This window comes from Chiroxiphia lanceolata, chromosome 4, assembly GCF_009829145.1.
Source record: "Chiroxiphia lanceolata isolate bChiLan1 chromosome 4, bChiLan1.pri, whole genome shotgun sequence".
In the NCBI taxonomy this organism is placed as follows: domain Eukaryota; kingdom Metazoa; phylum Chordata; class Aves; order Passeriformes; family Pipridae; genus Chiroxiphia; species Chiroxiphia lanceolata.
This window is the reverse complement of record NC_045640.1, coordinates 248,853-268,856: the sequence shown is the minus strand read 5'-3', so window position 1 is coordinate 268,856 and position 20,004 is coordinate 248,853. Positions and strand designations below refer to the sequence as shown.

General features: G+C 59.5%; 1 protein-coding gene across 7 annotated transcripts in view; it reads right to left on the bottom strand.

Moving 5' to 3' along the window:
* DCTN1 (dynactin subunit 1) overlaps positions 1-20,004 on the bottom strand; it is a 56,927-nt gene that overhangs the window by 31,826 nt on the left and 5,097 nt on the right. For 5 of the 7 annotated variants that reach the window (XM_032686206.1, XM_032686207.1, XM_032686213.1 and 2 more), the window contains exons 1-4: positions 13,684-13,919; positions 7,751-7,996; positions 4,387-4,465; positions 1,156-1,187 (exon numbers count right to left, since the gene is read on the bottom strand). In XM_032686206.1, the coding sequence (XP_032542097.1) occupies positions 1,156-1,187; positions 4,387-4,465; positions 7,751-7,996; positions 13,684-13,716 (390 nt within the window). In that variant the 5' untranslated portion in view covers positions 13,717-13,919. Of the gene's footprint in view, positions 1-1,155; positions 1,188-4,386; positions 4,466-7,750; positions 7,997-13,683; positions 13,920-18,870; positions 18,914-20,004 lie in introns of those variants that run through there. The other 2 variants (XM_032686212.1, XM_032686210.1) reach the window with 2 other exon arrangements.

The following is a 20,004-nucleotide window of genomic DNA, read 5'->3' as shown; positions in this document are numbered from 1 at the left end:
GGGAAGGGAATTCTCCTCTACCCTCCCCTCTGGCTGCAGCTCACATCCCCCGGGGTCTGAGCCCCCTGGAGCACCCCACAATGCTGCTCCATCCCCATCCCAGCTGTGCCCAGATGCTGACTCTGACCCAGCACCCAGCTCCACAGCAGGATGGGGAGGAGAATTCCCACTCCTGGGAATTGTCTGGAATGGCAGTGCAGGAGGCTGGGCCTCGATGTGCCCCGACCCAGCCCTGCAGGTGCCACACACGGGAGCAGCCCCTTGTCCCCAGGGGAGCCATTTCCTTTCCCACAGCTCCCACACCCCAGCTGGACCAGTTTATCCCTGAGGAAAATCCAGTTTCTACCCCAAACACACAAATCCATCCTCTGTGTCCCCAGGATCACCCAGTGTCATCACTGCTCCCCAGGAGTGGTGACCTGGGCAGTGCTGGGGACCAGCTGGACTCCACGGTCTCAGGGGGCTTTTCCAACCTCAGTATTCCATGATTCCTCACCATCCCACACCTGCACAGCTGTTTGGGTGGATTTCAGCAGTACCTGGAGACAGGAACCTGCTCCAGTTTCCTGTTCCTTAGGAAATGCCCATCCCAAATGGATATGACATGTCTCTATCCATGTCCCAGGAGCCACTGGAGCTCCTGGATAAAGACACTCGGAGGTGCAGAAGCCAGAGAGAGCCAATGCCACTTATTCCAAGGAATGCACTCTTCCTGTGGGATGAGAGAGTCCTTGGAGCTGCCCCATCCCTGGAACTGTCCAACACCAGGTTGGACAGGGTTTGGAGCAACCTGGGATAGTGGAAGGTGTCAGGTGGGACTGGATGGGATTTAAGGTCCCTTTCAACCCATATCATTCCATGATTTCATGAGGATCAGGGTTTGAAGGAAGCAGCCAGGGAATGCTGCATTATCAGCTGGACTCAGACCAAAACATGGAACACCAGGACCAGCACTGGGTGATCCCTCAGGAACCAACCAATTCCCAGCCAGTGGCCGAGAACGACATTTTTACACCTTGTTTCCCATGGGCTCAGAATAAATTCACTTTTCCACGGGCACTTTATCCCAGAGCACTGAGCTGAACGTGTGTGTCCGTGTGCTCTTCCCAAAGGGATGAAAGCCTTCAGAGGTGCTGAAGCATCGGGGTCACTCACCAGTTTGCTGGTCTTGGCAGCATCCACGGAATCTGTGGAGAGAGTACAGGCAGAGCTGTGAGCCCCAGGGACAGCCCTGACCCCAGCCCTGTGAGCCCCAGGGACAGCCCTGTGAGCCCCATGGGCAGCCCTGTGAGCCCCAGCCCTGTGAGCCCCAGGGACAGCCCTGGCCCCAGCCCTGTGAGCCCCAGGGACAGCCCTGTGAGCCCCAGGGACAGCCCTGTGAGCCCCAGGGACAGCCCTGTGAGCCCCAGGAACAGCCCTGGTCCCAGCCCTGTGAGCCCCAGGGACAGCCCTGACCCCAGCCCTGTGAGCCCCAGGGACAGCCCCGTGAGCCCCAGGGACAGCCCTGTGAGCCCCAGCCCTGTGAGCCCCATGGACAGCCCTGACCCCAGCCCTGTGAGCCCCAGGGACAGCCCCATGGACAGCCCTGTGAGCCCCAGGGACAGCCCTGTGAGCTCCAGCCCTGTGAGCCCCAGGGACAGCCCTGTGAGCCCCAGGGACAGCCCTGACCCCAGCCCTGTGAGCCCCAGGGACAGCCCTGACCCCAGCCCCGTGTCCCTGCAGCCAGAGGGTGTCCAAGGCTGGGAAGTGGGCTGGGAAGGAGCCTTTGGGAAGTGGGAGTGAAGCAGAGCCAGGATCCGCCAGGAAACGGGGGCACAACGGGGAGTGGGTTTGGGGGAACAGGGAATTCCTTACTGGAGCTGCTGCCTGAGGAAGGCAAACACTTGGACACTCCTCGGAACAGACACTGGCATGGGCTGTCCTGGGAGCAGTGGAGGCCCCTTCCCTGGGGGGTTTGAACCCGTGTGGATGTGGCACTTGGGGACACAGAATCATGGAATCGTGGAATGCTTTGGGTTGGAAGGTGTTGTAAATTCCATTGATTCCAATGCCCTGCCACGGGCAGGGACACTGTCCACTATCCCACATTGCTCCCAGCCCTGTCCAGCCTGGCCTTGGACACTTCCAGGAATCCAGGGGCAGTCACAGCTTCTCTGGGCAACCTGTGCCAGGGCCTTCCCACCCTCACAGGGAAGGATTTCTTCTCAAAATCCCACACAAACTTCCCCTTTTCCAGTGGGAAGCCATTCTCCCGTGTCCTGTCCCTCCCTGCAGGTCCCCAGGACAGGCCTGGCTGGATTCCCCCCTTTTCCCAGGTGTCTGGGGGCACCCCCAGCTCCCCCCGTGTGCCCCCTCCTGTGCCAGGTGGGAGGGGCTGGAGCTGGATCCATGGCATGGAGCTGGATCCATGGCTGGAGCTGGATCCATGGCAGAGCTGTCCCTGCATCCCCCACTGCAGTCCCACTGCAGCAGCTGCTGTTTCCATGGAAACCTTGGCAGGCAGCCACATCCCAGCCCTGCATCCCTGACTGCATCATCCCACTCCCGACCTGCAGCTCCCCCTGCTCCAGACCCGGCCGGTGTCCGTCTGTCCTGGCCCAGCACAGCCCCTCCTGTCATCACATCCAGCCGTGTGCAGGGAAGGGAAAGGGAAGGGAGCTGGGAAGGGGCTGGAGCAGCAGGAGGGGCTGAGGGAGCTGGGGGGGCTCAGCCTGGAGAAAAGGAGGCTCAGGGGGGACCTTCTGGCTCTGCAACCCCCTGACAGGAGGGGGAAGCAGGGGGGGGTCGGGCTCTGCTCCCAGGGAACAAGGGACAGGAGGAGAGGGAATGGGAAAATTCCTCTTGGAAAGGGCTGTGCAGCCCTGGCACAGCTGCCCAGGGCGGGGGGGAGTCCCCATCCCCGGGGGGATTTAACACCCTGTGGATGTGGCACTCGGGGACATGGCCAGGGGAGGCCTTGGCAGAGCTGGGAACGGTTGGACTCAACGGGCTTTTCCAGCTTCAACAATTCCATGATTCTGTGCTGACTGCAGGATCCAAAGCAGAGAGGAATGAAAGATCCATTTCACTTTCCCAAGTAAAAGGGAAGTATTTTCTTATGGAATCTAAACAGGAATTTCAGTTTCCACCATCTGTGAGAGGGGAAAAACCACCCCCAGCCCTCCCCCCATCCCGATCCCTTATCCCGTGTCCCACAAACGCTCCCCTTGGCAGCGGCACCGACGGAGCAGCCAGGCCAGGAAGTTGGCAGAGCCCCTTCCACAGCTCCCGGGATCCCACAGAGCTGGGGAACATTCCCAACAAAGCCCAGCCTGGGGAGGTGGGGCTGCCTGGGCCCTCAGCCAGGAACAGCACAGCCGAGGTGGGAATGGGGAAGGAATGATCAGTGGAAGGATCAATGCCCAAGGGTGGGAATGGGGAAGGAATGATCAGTGGAAGGATCAATGCCCAAGGGTGGGAATGGGGAAGGAATGATCAATGGAGGGAGGGATCACTGCCCAAGGGTGGGAATGGGGAAGGAATGATCAATGGAGGGATCACTGCCAGGGCTGGGAATGGGGAAGGAATGATCAATGGAGGGAGGGATCACTGCCCAGGGCTGGGAATGGGGAAGGAATGATCAATGGAGGGAGGGATCACTGCCCAGGGTGGGAATGGGGAAGGAATGATCAATGGAGGGATCAATGCCCAAGGGTGGGAATGGGGAAGGAATGATCAATGGAGGGATCACTATCAGGGCTGGGAATGGGGAAGGAATGATCAGTGGAGGGATCACTGCCCAGGGCTGGGAATGGGGAAGGAATGATCAATGGAGGGATCACTGCCCAGGGCTGGGAATGGGGAAGGAATGATCAGTGGAGGGAGGGATCACTGCCCAGGGCTGGGAATGGGGAAGGAATGATCAGTGGAGGGATCACTGCCCAGGGCTGGGAATGGGGAAGGAATGATCAGTGGAGGGATCACTGCCCAGGGCTGGGAATGGGGAAGGAATGATCAGTGGAGGGATGGCTGCCCAAGGGTGGGAATGGGGCTGGACACACAGACACTGCAATTCCAGAGCCTCAGAGTGGGTCAGGGCTGCATTCTATGTGCTCATCCCTCTGGGAAGAGTTTCCAACCCTCCAGGAAGGATTCCCACCAGAGAGAGCTCCCTCTCTCCAGGAAGGACTTCCCATTCCATCTGGGAAGGATTCCCACCCTTTCAGGAAGGATTTCACACTCCCTCCAGGAAGGATCTCCCACCTCTCCAGGAGGGATTTCCCATCTCTCCAGGAAGGATTCCCATCCCCTTGGGGAATAATTTCCCATTCCCTCCAGTACAAAATTCCCACCTCTCCAGGAAAGATTTCCCACCCCTTTGGGAAGGATTTCCCACCCAGGCTGTACCTCTCTTGGGGACCTTCATGGCAGCAGATTCCGGGGTTTCTGGGGACGTTGTGTCGGCTCCATCCTCAAACACCTGGATCTGGAAAAAGGACAACAACCACTATTGCCAAAAATTCCCAAACAGGGAGTCCAGGGAACGGGTCCCTCTGGCAGTGGGTTCAGCAGAGCAGATCCCATGTTTTTGGCACAAATTTTTCATTTCATCATTCCAGCTTTGCCATCAACCATCCTCCTTCCATAGGCTCCCTGAGAACAGCCACAGGCTTTTATTCCCACTGGGAATAAGGAATATTCACACAGGTAATGAGGAAAGTCAAAGGTCTGGATTTGACAGCCCTGAATATCCATTGCAGGTTCAGGGATTTCTCTTTGTGAACTATTTTTGGACACATTTTTCCCGGATAAACATGGAAAAGTGGGCTGGAAGGGATTAGATCCCTGTGGGAGAACCACCCTCGTGCCTCAGATCAGCACCTCCCGGATTGTCCCTGCAGGAATCTGCCTGATCCATGACCACCTCCCACAGGGGAGTTCAGCTTAAAAACCAAAATCACCTGGGAAGCTGTCAGTCAGGGATTCCATTTTGGGAAGATTCCCAGCACCAGGAATGATTAAAACTGAATTAAAAGCCACAGGGAGACCGGGAAAAATGATGCCACAGAAATTGTGAGGCCTGCAGGAAACCAGGGTGGGAATCCCAAATGGTCTGGGTGTCCCCCAGCAGGCACAGCCCAGGTGGGAACCCCAGAGCTGCAGGAGAGGCCCAGGGCAGGGGCAGAGCGGGGCTGGCTCCGGGTGACACCGGGAAGTGCCACCTCTGACCAGACAGGCCCGAGCTCCTGTGCCAGGCAGGAGCCAAAGGCAGCTCCAGGGGATGCCCAAGTCAGGGATGATGGTTCCCCACACCAAAAAAGGAACAGTCATGTTTGGAACAGCCAGCCCAGGCACAATCAGGGAATCCTGGAATGGCTTGGGCTGGAAGGGAACTTAAATCCCACCCAGTGCCACCCCCTGCCATGGGCAGGGACACCTCCCACTATCCCAGGTTGCTCCAAGCCCCGTCCAGCCTGGCCTTGGACACTTCCAGGTGTGGGACAGGCACAGCTTCTCTGGGAAATTCATTCCAGCCCCTCACCACCCTCACAGGGAGGATCTTCTTCCCAATATCCCATCTATCCCTGCCCTCTGGCACTGGGAAGCCATTCCCTGTGTCCTGTCCCTCCATCCCTTGTCCCCAGTCCCTCTCCAGCTCTTGGAGCCCCTTTAAGCACTGGAAGGGGCTCTCAGCTCTCCCTGGAGCCTTCTCTTCTCCAGGTTGGACATTCCCAACTCTCCCAGCCTGGCTCCATGGCAAAAGAGCTCCAGAATCCCGGACAGGGTTGGGTTGGGGAGGACCTTAAATCCCGGCCAGTGCCACCCCCTGCCATGGGCAGGGACACCTCCCACTGCCCAGGCTGCTCCAAGCCTTGTCCATGATCCCTGTGGATGAAATCCATGGGATGAACTGAGGAGCAGCTTCCCAGATCAATCCAGACCATTCCTGAGCCTTGTGCTCAGCACCCCCCGACCCTCCTGGTCCTGCAGACCCAACATTTTCCCTGTAAAGCCCTGGAAGCCTTTCCCAGCTGGCAGGTGAGGCCGAGTGATGGACAAGGGAGTCGGGTCCATGTGTCACCCAGTGCCAAGGTCCTGGCAGTGCCCAGAGGGGCAGCAGGAAAGCGGGAAGAGCTGGAGATGCCATGGGCTGGGATACAGAGCAGCCCCTTTTTCCAGGGAGGAGGACAGGATCTGGCTGGGAAATGGGGCTGGGGACACCCGGATCTGGGGGCTCCAGTGCCACCTCTGCCTTGGGAAGGTGACACAGGGAATTCCCCTGGAAGGTGTTTGCCCCAGGGAGCTCCTGGGTCCTGCTGCAGCCCAGGAGCAGCAGAGTCAGCAGCTGCACCCAGCCAGGGTGTTTTATCTACTTCCAGGTAAACACAGTTTAATTAAAATACCCCAGCTCTGCTAACAGGTAAACACCGAGATCGACCCCAAACTCCACCTGCTCCAGGGGGTAACTGGGAACTTCCCTGGGAGGTGGAATAAAACCCTTTGGAATTCACTGGGCTGTTTTCACCCCATTCCCCTGGAAACACCCCACAATAACCCATGGGCTGACCAAGACCTCAAGGATCCTTGTGGAGAGGCCTGGCCCCAGTCCCAGGGGAGGTTCCACCTGCCTGGAGTGCACTGCTCCCTCCCACATGGATACAGGGAGTCCCGGGAACCCCACAGCCCTGGGAGCAATGGGAGCTGGTTTCTCTCTCCCCACCCAGGTGGGAAGGGCTGGTTCCCTCTATTTGATGAGCACCTGAGGATCCTGGGAAGCAGAGCCCACCAAGGATAGTGGGAAGTGGAGCCCTCTGAAGGACACCAAGGACCCTGGGAAGCAGAGCCCTCTGAGGGACACCAAAGATCCTGGCAAGTGGAGCCCACCAAGGGACACTGAGGATCCCAGGAAGCGGATCTCACCAAGGATCCTGGGAAGTAGGTCTCCCCCAGGATCCCAGGAAGTGGGTCCCCCTGAGGATCCTGGGAAGCAGAGCCCCTCTGAGAGTCCCAGGAAGCGGATCCCTCCAAGGATCCCAGGAAGCAGAGCCCCCTGAGGGTCCCAGGAAGCTGATCCCCGTGAGGATCCAGAGAAGTGCATCCCCCTGAGGATCCCAGGAGTGGATGCCCCCAAGGATCCCAGGAAGCAGTTCCCCCTGAAGATCCCGGGAAGCAGAGCCCACTGAGGATCCCGGGAAGCAGATTCCCCCAGGATCCCAGGAGCAGTTCCCCCTAAGATCCCGAGAAGTAGATTCCCCCTGGATCCCAGGAGCAGTTCCCCACAAGATCCTGCGAAGCAGCTCCCCCCAGGATCCCAGGAAACAGTTCCCCCCAAGATCCCGAGAAGCAGATTCCCCCAGGATCCCAGGAGCAGTTCCCCCCAGGATCCCCGGAAGCAACTCCCCTCAGGATCCCAGGAAGCAGATTCCCCCAGGATCCCAGGAGCAGTTCCCCCCAAGATCCTGGGAAGCAGATTCCCCCTGGATTCCAGGAGCAGTTCCCCCCAAATCCCGGGAAGCAGATCCCCCGGACCCCTGGAAGCAGCTCCCCCTGAGGGTCCCTGGAAGCAGGTCCCCCCCAATCCTGGGAAGCAGCTCCCCCTGGATCCCAGGAAGCAGATTCCCCCCCGGATCCTGGGAAGCAGCTCCCCTCAGGATCCCAGGAGCAGTTCCCCTCAGGATCCCAGGAGCAGTTCCCCTCAGGATCCCAGGAGCAGTTCCCCTCAGGATCCCAGGAAGCAGCTCCCCCGGCTCCCGGGAGCCGCTGCGCTCACCTGTGACTGGCGCACGAAGATGCCGTGGTTCTCCTCGCAGGTGAAGTACTTCCTGCCCTGCACGGTGCCGTCGTTCTTGCCCCGGGGCTCGTCCAGGATGACCCCGACCCACTTGCCGGTGGCGAACAGGGTGGCCCCCACGTAGGCCACGGTGCCGCGGTGCCCCTTCCCGATGACCTCCACGCGGGAGCCCACCTTGAGGGGCCTGCTCCCGCCCTCCGCGCTCATCCTGGGGGTGCTGGAGGCCTGTGGAGCGGGGAGAGCGGGCTGAGAACAGGGACAGACACGGGGTTTGGGCCTGGGACACCTCATCGTGGGACACCTCATCACCCTCCAGCAGCACGACCCCAGGGCTCCGTCCCCTCCACCTCCGCCCCCTCTGAGCTGGGAGCCAGCCAAGGGCAATTCCTGCCATTACAGCTCCGGAACAGGAGCCACAAACCACGGCACAACCACCACCACTGGTCACCCTGGACTCACAAACCCCATTTATGACCCTTTATAATGTTTTTATAGCATCTTTATAAGCCTTAGGGGGAAAAAAAACCCCACAGCGAGCGAAGCGGCCGAGAGCAGCACAGTTCAGGGCCTTATCTTGCTCCACCTTATGCATTGTATCAGCACTGCCCACGGCCTTCCAGCCTGGGAATTCCCTGCCCAGGAGCAGGCAGCCTGTTTCTGACACAGGTCGCTGTCCCTTCCCTTTGGACTGTTGAGATTTTGGGGGATCTGGTGGCCCAGCCCCCACTGTGTCCCTGGGCACCCCCCATGCCCGGACTCGGGGTATCCCCCCAGGGAATGTGGTCATCCAGCTTTCCAGGTGTGACTGTCGTTATCCAGGACAGAGGAAACGGCCTCAGGCTGTGCCAGGGGAGGCTCAGGTTGGATATTGGGAAAATTCCTTCCTGGAAAGGGCTGTCCAGCCCTGGCCCAGCTGCCCAGGGCGGGGGGGAGTCCCCATCCCTGGGGGGATTTAACACCCTGTGGATGTGGCACCTGGGGAGACGGTCAGGGGTGGCCTTGGCAGTGCTGGGGGAGTGACTGGACTCAGGGGTCTCAGAGGCTTTTCCAATCTCACCCATTCTGTGATTCCCTGATTCCATCCTAACCATTAATCCCCACTCACATTCCAGTGGCACCATTCCATTCCAGGTGTGGTGTCCCGGGTTGCTCCTGGGCCCAGGGGTGGTTACCCAGGGCCACCTCTTACAGCAGCCACGAGGTGAAGGGTGTGAGGAACTCCAGGGGGTACTGGAGACCCTCAGGATCATGGAAATCATAGGGAAGTTTGTTGGGATCCACCCTCAACACCTCTGAAACCAGCCTGAGTGAAATCACAGAATCCCAGAATGGGTTGGGTTGGAAGGGACCTTAAATCCCACCCAGTTCCATCCCCTGCCGTGGGCAGGGACACCTTCCACTAGCCCAGGTTGCTCCAACCTGGCCTTGGACACTTCCAGGGATCCAGGGGCAGCCACAGCTTCTCTGCCCAACCTGGGCCAGGGCCTCCCACCCTCACAGGGAAGAATTTCTCCCCAGTATCCCTCTAAATTTCCCCTTTCCAGGTGTGAAGCCATTCCCCCTCGTCTTGTCACTCCATCCTGTGTTCAAAGCCCCTCTCCTGCTCTCTTGGAGCCCCCTCCTCAAACTCTGACACCTTTCAATGCCAGTGCCCCTATCCCAGAGGGAATGGGGATGTTCCCTGCCCCGCTCAGCTCCACCTCCCATTCACCCTGACCTCCCAGTGGTCCTGAAACGGGACCAGTGTGGCAATTCCCACACCCTGTGTGTCACTGGTTCTGGTCATTGTGCAGAAATGTCAAGTTTTGGCCTCTCTGGGCCCAGTTTCAGTGGAAGAATCTGTCCTTTATCCCAGGAAAACAGAGGCTCTTTCACCCAGCACGGCGGGGAACGGCCGGGAAGGGCCCTGCAGAGCCAATGGATGTGGGGACAAACCTCAGCCACAGCTGGACACCACGGGGGGTTTGGGGGATTCAGGGAATTCTCAGCCTGTGGAAGAACCAAGGGGATTGTGGAAGTTCCTGGAACCCCAACAAACCATCCTCTCCCCCTGCACGTCACTGCCCGGGGTCGGAATGCTGAGTGAACCCACCGTGTCTGGGGAGTTCTGGGACTAAAACCAGGGATGTCAGTTTTCCACAAGCCTGAATTCCATGTTCCATCCAAACACAACGGGGAGAAACCAAACACAACCGGGAGAAACCAAACAAAACTGGGAGAGATCAAACACAATCGGGAGAAATCAAAGGCACGAAACACTCTCGTGTTAAAACCCCAAATCCATCACCCAACAAACAGACCCAAAACCTCAAAGGCAAAATTTCTGCTCCAGACCCAAATGTCTCCCCAGGTTCTGGCTCCTCCCAGCTGTCAGAGCTGCAGCAGCATCCTGCCAACACCTGCACCTGGAACATCGTGTCCCACATGTTATGGAAAGTGAGAGCAGAGCTCCAAGAAAATAAGAAGCCCAAAGAAAAGCCCAAAGGAAAAGCCAGAATTCCCAGTCAAACGAAAAGTTCCTGCTCAGCAATGTCAGAAGCTTTTATCCTCCTCGTTTCTGCTTCCCAGGGGCACCTGCAGCCAGGCAGGATCCATCAGAGTGTGAGACACCCCAAACCCTGTGGATACCTCTGTCCATGGGAAGCCATTCCCAATTGTCCTGTCCCTCCATCCCTTGTCCCCAGTCCCTCTCCAGCTCTCCTGGAGCCCCTTTAGGTACTGGAAAGGGCCCTAAGGTCTCCCTGGAGCCATCTCCTCTCCAGGGTGGACATTCCCAGCTCTCCCAGCCTGTCCCTGATGGGACAGTTGCCAACCAGCATTAATTTCACAGAAACATTTCCTGAGTCCTTCACGTTTGGGAAAGCAGGAGAGCACAGAACTCTCCCATCTCATCCCTCAGGACAAGGCAATGGGTCTCCACCTGTTGTTTCCAGCTATCAGAAATCAATCCATGGGATCTGTGTGCTGCTCCAGCATGAGGACAGCTCCTGTCCAAGGGATAAACCCCAGGCTGGAATTCCCGTGAAGATTCAAAACAACACCAGAACAAAGAGGAGGAGCTGTCCAGGCTGGAAGCAGGTGGGATGCACATTCCCACCCACCTTCCCAGCCAGGTGACCGTGGCTGGGGACCCGATGGCCACTCCAGGAGGGATGGGAGGACAGAGCCCAGTGCCCAGCCGTGGTCACTCCTGGCATCCCTGTCCAGCTGCAGAGGGAGGAGCAGGGAGGGACAGCCCCCAAAACATGGGGACAGCCATCCTTGGGGACACCAGGGCACAACAGCTCCGTGGCAGCCAGGGACACAGCCCAGAATTTCCTGGGGCCTCCAGGGATGTGCCAGCTCCTCATGGATCCCCTCTGCCACTCTGACCTTCCCAGGGGGACACCCCAGGGCTCTGGACACCCCAGGGCTCTGGATACCCCAGTCCTGAGCACGGATGGTGAGGGAAGAGGATGGAGGAGCAGAGCTGTGGGAACACATGGGAAAGGAGAAGGGCTGGACACACATGGCAGGGGCCACTCACAGTGACAGCCCCGTCACCGCTCCCGGCACACGGACAGGGAACAAGCTCCTAAATCCCAGTAAATGAGGAATGTGGGGAGTCCTGGTGGAGGCAGCACTGCTGCACCCATGGTCACCCCCCGGGGTACCAGGGGCCAGGTGGGGACAGCTGAGGGGGCACAGGGCAGGTGGTGGGGATGGGGCAGCCAGAGGAGCACCTGGGAATGCCGAGCCTCTGGAGCAGCCACCACCACCGGGACAGATTCCAGCAGGACAGTCCCAGGCTGGATGAACCCACGGGCCCAGGAGGAGCCTGTCCCACACCCTGGAGCTTCTGTCCTGCTCCAGGGACACCTGTTCACAGGGATATTGCTCCAGGCGAGGAACAAGCCCGTGGCTGTGCTGCCACCAGGACACTGCTCCCCACAACTTCCCGCCTGGCACCACTCTGAAATCCCGATTTTTCAGTTCTCCCCCCTTTTTGAAGCATTGCACACATCCACAGACCGTCTGCTCCACTATGGGGAGATCCTGAGCCACTGAAAAGGGGATGAATTCCCAGTGATTTGGGTCATTCCCGTGTTTCCCCCGAGCTCGACGGTGTCAGTGTTCTGCTCCATCCCAGCAGATCACCCCGGGAATACTCAGTGCATTCCTGCAGCAGCCAGGCTCAGCTGGCAGGTGAGACTAACTGAGCCTCAAACTGTCACTCAGAGCTCAGATCACAAGTTTCAGGAGAATCCTGAGCCCAGCAGCCACCTCTGACGAGATCCAAATTCCAGGGGTGACCCAGCAGGGCTGGAACAGGGAAAGACTTGGAAACAGTTGTGGGTTTAAGGCTGGTCAGCAGCGAGTCGATGGCACGTGGCACTGCCACACCATCCCATGGGAAGGAGGGATCACCCCGGGATTGAGAGTGGCCCCAGCACCCCATGGCAGCACCAGGATGGGGTTCCCAGCACCATGGTGGCACTGGACTCCAGCTGGGGAGCACGAAGCCAAATGGGGAGGTTGTGGGTGTCTCTGGACACTGTGACATTAGGCACAGTGTCCCCAAAACCCTTCAGGCACACGGCCAGGGCAGCCAGTGGCCTCAGCCCCAGGAAGGGCTGGCACAGCCTCAGTGCCTGCAGTGCCCATTCCAAAACTCATGTGAGCTAAGCACGGATAACCTGCTCACAGTGCCCTGCCTGCAGTGTGCCACGTTGCCTTGGGACCCCCTGGCACCCCCAGGATCCCCCAGCACCCCCAGGACCCCCCGGCATCCCCAGGACCCCCCGGCATCCCCAGGATGCCCCGGCATCCCCAGGATCCCCCTGGCACCCCCAGGATCCCCCTGGCACCCCCAGGATCCCCCAGTGCTGCCATTGCTCCCGCAGGCCAAGCCATGTCTCCATGGGCCCTTGGAGCCAGTGCCCAGCTCCCTCCCTGTGCCCCCACCCCTGGGAGCCCCCAAACCCCCAAACACACCGACAGCCACCGCGGTGTCACCACGGAGCTGCCAGGACTCAGGCTGGAATTCCACCCCTTCATCCCCCCCATGGAACACAGGGAGGTTTGGGGGGCAGGCAGCTCAAGCCCCCCACCTGCCCCCACAGCCCCTCCCAGGGTGGGCAAAGCAACTTCCCAGCCTGGAGCCTTTCCCAAGTGGCAGCTGCTCCCTCGGCAGCCAAATCCCTTCAGCCACAGCTCAGATCCCCCCGGCTCCAGGCCTGGCACATCCCGTGTCAGGGCACGGTGCCCACGGCGGGTCTGGGGTCCCAGGGAGCGGTGGGAAGGGTCTGCCCTCCCCGGCTCCAGCCTGGAGTCCCTCTGCCAAGTTGGCACAGAGGGGCCCAGCCGCGGTGCCCAGCGGGGCTGGGACACAATGTCACCGCGGCCGGAGGGACACAAACTCCCGGGAAAGGCCGGGCCGGGGGGGCCGGGGGCCCGCTGGCACCGCACAGCCCGGGGGCAGCTGCAATACGGAAAAACCTGGAAGCGCTCGCCAGGCCCGCGGAAGCTCCGGCGTCGCTCCCGTGCAGCCTGGAAAAGCGGCCCGGAGGGAGGGAACACCCGCCGCAGGGAGGAAAACACCCGGGATCTTTGTGCCGAGCGGCCCCGGGAAGGCTGTGCCCGAGCCCCAGGAAGGCTGTGCCGCGATGCCGGGGGGATTAGCGGGGGTAATTAACCGGGGGAATTAGCCGGGGTTAATTCCCGGCACGGGCAGGTAACTCCGGCCAAAGGACACGGCCCTGGTGCAGCCCGGAGCATCCACCCCCCCCAGCATCATTGTCGGCGAGGGAGGTGCCACATTCCAGGGATGCGGGAGCGCAGGGAGCACAATCGAGACCTCAGCACAAATCCAGGGATTTTCGCTGCCACGGCACCGCGATCGGTCGCGACAGGAGCCGGGGAGCCCCCCTTACCCGGCCGGACGCGTGCCTCCTGCCCTGGGCCATGCTGCCGCCGAGATTCCCGAACCCCAGCCAACGCTCTCAGCTCATCCAGCGGCGCTTCCCAGCGTCCCGGCCGATCCCAGCATCCCCGCGCGCGTCCCTCCCCTCCCGGGGCTCCGCCGGGCGGCACAGAGGGGGAAAAGCCCTTTTCTGGGCGAGGATGCTCCGAGGGAGGGATACAGAGAATTCCAGCGCTGCCGATGGAGCCACTCTGCGCCAGTGCTGCTCCAGACTTGTCACCGCGCCGGCGGCTCGCTGGGTCCTAACGCTCCCCGCAGGAGCAGGAGCAGGAGCAGGAGCAGGAGCAGGAGCAGGAGCAGGAGCGGGCTCGGCCAGGGCACGGCCACGGCTCCCACGCCATTCCAAGCCTCCTCCCGCTGCGGGCACCGGGCAGGGACCCCCCGCATTCCCCCCGACAGGGACCCCCCGGCCGTCACCGCGGTGGTGTGCCTGCACACAGCCAAGGTGTGCCCACACAGCCAAGGTGTGCCCCCACACAGCCCAGGTGTGCCCGCACAGCCAAGGTGTGCCCACACAGCCAAGGTGTGCCCGCACAACAGCCCAGGTGTGCCCCCACAACAGCCAAGGTGTGCCCCCACACAGCCCAGGTGTGCCCACACACAGCCCAGGTGTGCCCCCACAACAGCCAAGGTGTGCCCCCACAACAGCCAAGGTGTGCCCCCACACAGCCAAGGTGTGCCCCCACACAGCCCAGGTGTGCCCCCACACAGCCCAGGTGTGCCCCCACACAGCCAAGGTGTGCCCCCACACAGCCCAGGTGTGCCCCCACACAGCCCAGGTGTGCCCCCACAACAGCCAAGGTGTGCCCCCACAACAGCCAAGGTGTGCCCCCACACAGCCCAGGTGTGCCCCCACAACAGCCAAGGTGTGCCCCCACACAGCCCAGGTGTGCCCACACAGCCAAGGTGTGCCCACACAGCCCAGGTGTGCCCCCACACAGCCAAGCTGTGCCCCCACAGCCAAGGTGTGCCCCCACACAGCCAAGGTGTGCCCCCACAGCCAAGGTGTGCCCCCACACACAGCCAAGGTGTGCCCCCATACAGCCAAGCTGTGCCCCCACAGCCAAGGTGTGCCCCCACACAGCCAAGCTGTGCCCCCACAGCCAAGGTGTGCCCCCACACACAGCCAAGGTGTGCCCCCATACAGCCAAGCTGTGCCCCCACAGCCAAGGTGTGCCCCCACACAGCCAAGGTGTGCCCACACACAGCCCAGGTGTGCCCCCACAGCCAAGGTGTGCCCCCACACAGCCAAGGTGTGCCCCCACACAGCCAAGGTGTGCCCCCACACAGCCAAGGTGTGCCCCCGCACACAGCCAAGCTGTGCCCCCGCACACAGCCAAGCTGTGCCCCCGCACACAGCCAAGGCTTGTCCCCCCCAGCCATGTCCTGCTCTTCCCTCCATGGTGGAATTTGAGGAAAAACAGCCCCCCGGAGCAGGGTCTGTGCCAACCTCCCCCCAGGTACAGGTGAGCGGAGCCCAAGGGGTTAATTAGGGGCGTTGTTAACAATCACTAATTGTCCTGTTCCTGGCTGAGCTGACAGATCCCAAATTAACGTCCCCGGCGCTGATCAGGCTAACGGGGCTTCGGGAGCCACCAGGACTGACACCCCCATCCCAGGATCCCGTGCCCAGCGTGTCCCCCCGGGACCCTGACACACGGAACCACCCCCAAACCACAGAGCCATGGAACATCCTGAGCTGGAAAGGACCCACAAGGACCATCCAGTCCAGCTCCTGGTCCTGCCCAGGACATCCCAACAATCCCACCCTGTCCCTCAGAGCGGTGTCCAAACCCTCCCTGAGCTCTGGCAGCCTTGGGGCTGTGCCCACTGTCCTGGGGAGCCTGGGCAGTGCCCAACCAGCCTCTGGGGGAAGAACCTTCCCCTGAGATCCAACCTGACCCTGCCCTGGCACAGCTCCAGCCGCTCCCTTGGATCCTGTCCCTGCTCACAGAGAGCACAGGTCAGAGCTGCCCCTTGGGAGCGTCCCCTCAGCCTCCTCCAGGCTGGACGAGTGACCCAACACCAGCACCTGAGCTGGAACGGGGCTTCAGGAGCCAGGAGAACAGTGAGGAAACCATGGATGTGCCCCAGAAAAGCAGCCATGGCACCAAGCATTGCACAGACAGAGAGAGGAAGGCCAGGATGAAGCTGGTGGCCATCGAGGACACAGCAATGGCATTGAAGGGAATGAGCTTTAACAACACACAACTGGGATAAACAACACCAAACCCTGCTGGAAAATGGGGATTTCTCACTGGAGCCACCAAGACCTCAAGCAGAGCCACCCCAGAGCCCTGCTGGTCACCGGAGCTCCAGCTGCTCCCCCTCTCCACGCTGGTTTAAGGGAAACGTCCCACACACAGAATCCACCCAAAAGTCTCCAAAAAGCTACAAAGAGAACGAGCTCCTTCCCTTTCCCCTCAGCTCCAGGGACAACCAGGACATTCAGTGCCAAAGCCTGCACTGTCCAGACAGTGGAACACACCCAAAGCAGCTGAACACCCAGCACAGATGGGCACTGGGAGCAGGGGGGGTCCTGGTCCCGTGGCACCCAAACCCAACGGCTGTGGGACAGAGAGACCCCAAAACAAACACCACCCCTGCCCTCAGACTCCCCCTCATGCCTCTCCCAGGCCCAGCACATGCTGGGGCTCCCTGCTCCACTCAGGATCCACAGGGTCTCTCCAGTATCTTCCCCACCCCTGGAAGTGTCCAAGGCCAGGGTGGATGGGGCTTGGAGTAACCTGGGCTAGTGGAAGGTGTCCCTGCCCATGGCAGGGGTGGAATCATTGGGATTTAAGGTCTCTTCCCAACCAAACTGTTCCGTGATTCCATGGTAAGTATTAAAGCAAAATTCTTCCCTTTTAGAAAATCTGAGTGATTTTATCCCCAGAGGGAAGAACCTCCTCCGGCATCGGAAGCTGCCAGTGCTTCCCTGGGAATCTGGGAGGGAATATCACCTCTGTCACCTGTTTATAGAATCCTGGAATGGTTTGGGTGGGAAAGGACCTCAGAGCCCATCCCACTCCACCCCCTGCCATGGGCAGGGACACCTCCCACCAGCCCAGGTTGCTCCAACCTGGCCTTGGACACTTCCAGGGATCCAGGGGCAGCCACAGCTTCTCTGGGCAACCTGTGCCAGGGCCTCCCCACCCTCACAGAGAGGAATTTCTTCCTAATTTCTAAACCCTAAAGGATTTCTGCTGTTCCTGTCCCCTGCAGCCAGTCCCAGATCCAGGGAGCAGCCTGGACTGGGACACAGCCCTGGTGCACAAACATTTGGAGGGTGCTCACCCCACGGCAGTTGTGTTCCAAGGAGGGGCTGGAATGCCAAGAGGGAACTCAAATTAAAGAAACCTCCCTCCAAGTGCAAGGAAAACATGGAAAGAGACACAGAATTTCGTGAGGAATTCAGACAGGGAGGAAGGGGGAGTGCTCTGGCAGCTCCAGGAGGGGGGGGGCCTGGGATACCACCCTCCAAAGGATGGGAACTCACCACTGCCCTTCCCACAGAGCCCTGGGCACAGCAGGACAGACCCAAACCAAGGGGAATACCAGGAAATACCAGCCAGGCCTTGCTCCCAGGTGGAGTAGAAGAGCAGTTCTTTGTTCAAAAATAAACAGATACCACACAGCTCCTTCTCCCTCCTCCCCAGTCAGAGTTTTCCACCTTAAACCTGAAACATGAGACAATTTTTCCCACAGAAACACAATTTCATAGGATCATGGGACGGTTTGGGTTGGAAGGGACCTCAATGACCACCCAGTGCCACTCCCTGCCTCCCACTGTCCCAGGCAGCTCCAAGCCCTGTCCAACCTGGCCTTGGACACTTGCAGGGATGGGGCAGCCACAGCTTCTCTGGGCAACCTGTGCTGAAAACAGCCATGGAATCACAGAATCATGGAATCCTTAGGCTGGAGAATCACTCTGAGACCCTCAAAGTCCATCTGCTCTGCCAAGGTCACCCCTGACCGTGTCCCCAAGTGCCACATCCACAGGGTGTTAAATCCCCCCAGGGATGGGGACTCCCCCCTGCCCTGGGCAGCTGTGCCAGGGCTGCACAGCCCTTTCCAGGGGGAATTTTCCCAATATCCAACCCAAACCCCTCCAGGGACGGCGACTCCATCATTGTGAAAACCCAAACCCATTTTCTGTTCCAATCCAGGCCCTGGTGGCCCCAAAGGACAGGGATTCCATGGCTATGTGGAGCCTCTCAGCCTGGACAGATGCTGCCAAAAAGGGGGGAGAGCCCCAGTTTTAGGTCACTTGGAGCTAAATTGGAATTAAAACCTTGGAGACCCCTCAGAGGGTGCTCAGCTGCAGCACTGGGGGGTCCCCACAGCCTTGCACCACAAGGCCACACATGTCCCAACATTCCCTGTGCACTGGGAATTCCTAAAGCCACACTAAATTGGGTACAAACACAAAAAACAAACGAAGAGACTTTGGAAGTAAGTCATGGAAGTGACATTAAATCCCTGGTTTTGATGGATATCCCATTGGCACCATCCCATTTCCCAACATAACAAAGCCACAAGCACCACTCCCCATCTCCTGGTTTATTTACTGCCTGCCCTGTGCATGGACAGGAACCCCTGGGGGAAGGAATCATGGAATGCCCTGAGCTGGAAGGGACCCACAAGCATCCTGAGCCCAGGACAAGAAGTTAGGGTGGGACAGGAGCTTTATTAGTGCTGGAATCACGGGGACAGGGGAAGTTTGGGGAGTTATTAAAGCACTGTGAGATGCTCCAGAGCATTCCAGGCACACCCCAACCACCAAGAGGCTTTGGCTGCTCCAGCCTCGGCACAGCCTGTGGATTTGGGCCCAAACCTGCTCTGTGCAGAGGAAAACAATTCCATTTGTTCCCCAAAGTCAGGCAGAGCCACGTCAGGATGAGCAGCTGCTCCAGCCACAGAAATCCCCAGGGTGAACAAACCTTCCTGAGGCTCCCAGAAACTCCAGTGTCCCATTTTCCATGGAAACACACCCACTTTGTGATTAATCCTGGGCAATAACTGCACTGCTGTTCTGAGCAGGGTGGGCATGGTGGGGACAGGACTGTCACAGGGAGCAGGACCCCAGCCCAGCCCCTTCCCAGGAATTTGGGGATTTATCAGGAATGCCACGTACCCCAAGTGCTGCTGGGTGATCCCACTGCCACTCAGAGAGTCTCTGGAGCAGCCTGGAGCATCCTCCACACACGGGGGTCACAACTGGCCGGGCTTGGGGCGACCCTGGGAGGAAGCAGGAGGTGTCACAGACCTCCAGGGATCCCCAGTGCCACCCATCCCACCCCCACTCCGCTTCCCAGCACACGGATCTCCCCACACACCGCTCCAGCCATTGCCCTGCAGGACCCACATGGATTTTCTTGTGCCCAAACTCTCCCTGAAACTCCTCATCACAGATGAAAAAGCCCCAAAAACACCCCACCCGATGCTCCAGGCTTTTCCCTGGGATCTGGGATAAACCCAGCTGGAACACCCCCAGCTCAGGGAGCACATGGAACAGGAGGTTAAAACCCTTCAGAATCTCCCACTATTCGTCCAGCACAAGAAAAAGCTCAACCTTATTGCATTTATACATATTTTATACACCCAGTCCCCCACGAAATCCCTTCACAAAAGGGACTTTGGGGTTGGGATCAGATGAGTTTGCCAGAAAACTCAGTTCAGGAGAGAAATTCTAAACCAGCACTTGGGGTTTCGTTGTTGTTGTGTCAATAATCAATTCTGATGAGTTTGAGACTTTTAATTCCTCTCTAAGCCCTGCACACCCCTCAGGGACCCCAAAAGTCAGCCTGGGCTCTGCTCTGCCTGAGGAGGGGAATCACAGAATAAAGGAGTCATGGAATGGTTTGGGTGGGAAGGGACATTAAAGCCCATCCAGTGCCACCCCTGCCACGGGCAGGGACACCTTCCACTGTCCCAGGCTGCTCCAAGCCCCGTCCAACCTGGCCTGGGACACTCCCAGGGATCCAGGGGCAGCCACAGCTTCTCTGCCCAACCTGGGCCAGGGCCTCCCCACCCTCACAGCCAGCAATTCCTTCCCAATATTCCATCTAACCCTCTGGCAGTGGGAAGCCATTCCCCCTGTCCTGTCCCTCCATCCCTTGTCCCCCCTCCCTCTCCTGCCACAGAGCTCAGGGATGCAGGGGCTTCACCAGCCCCCCCAAATTAGGGACATCCAGCACCTAAAATGAAGTTCCTCAGCCAGGTCACTTGGGAACAACCTGAGGGGGGGACAGGATGTCACCAAGGCCAG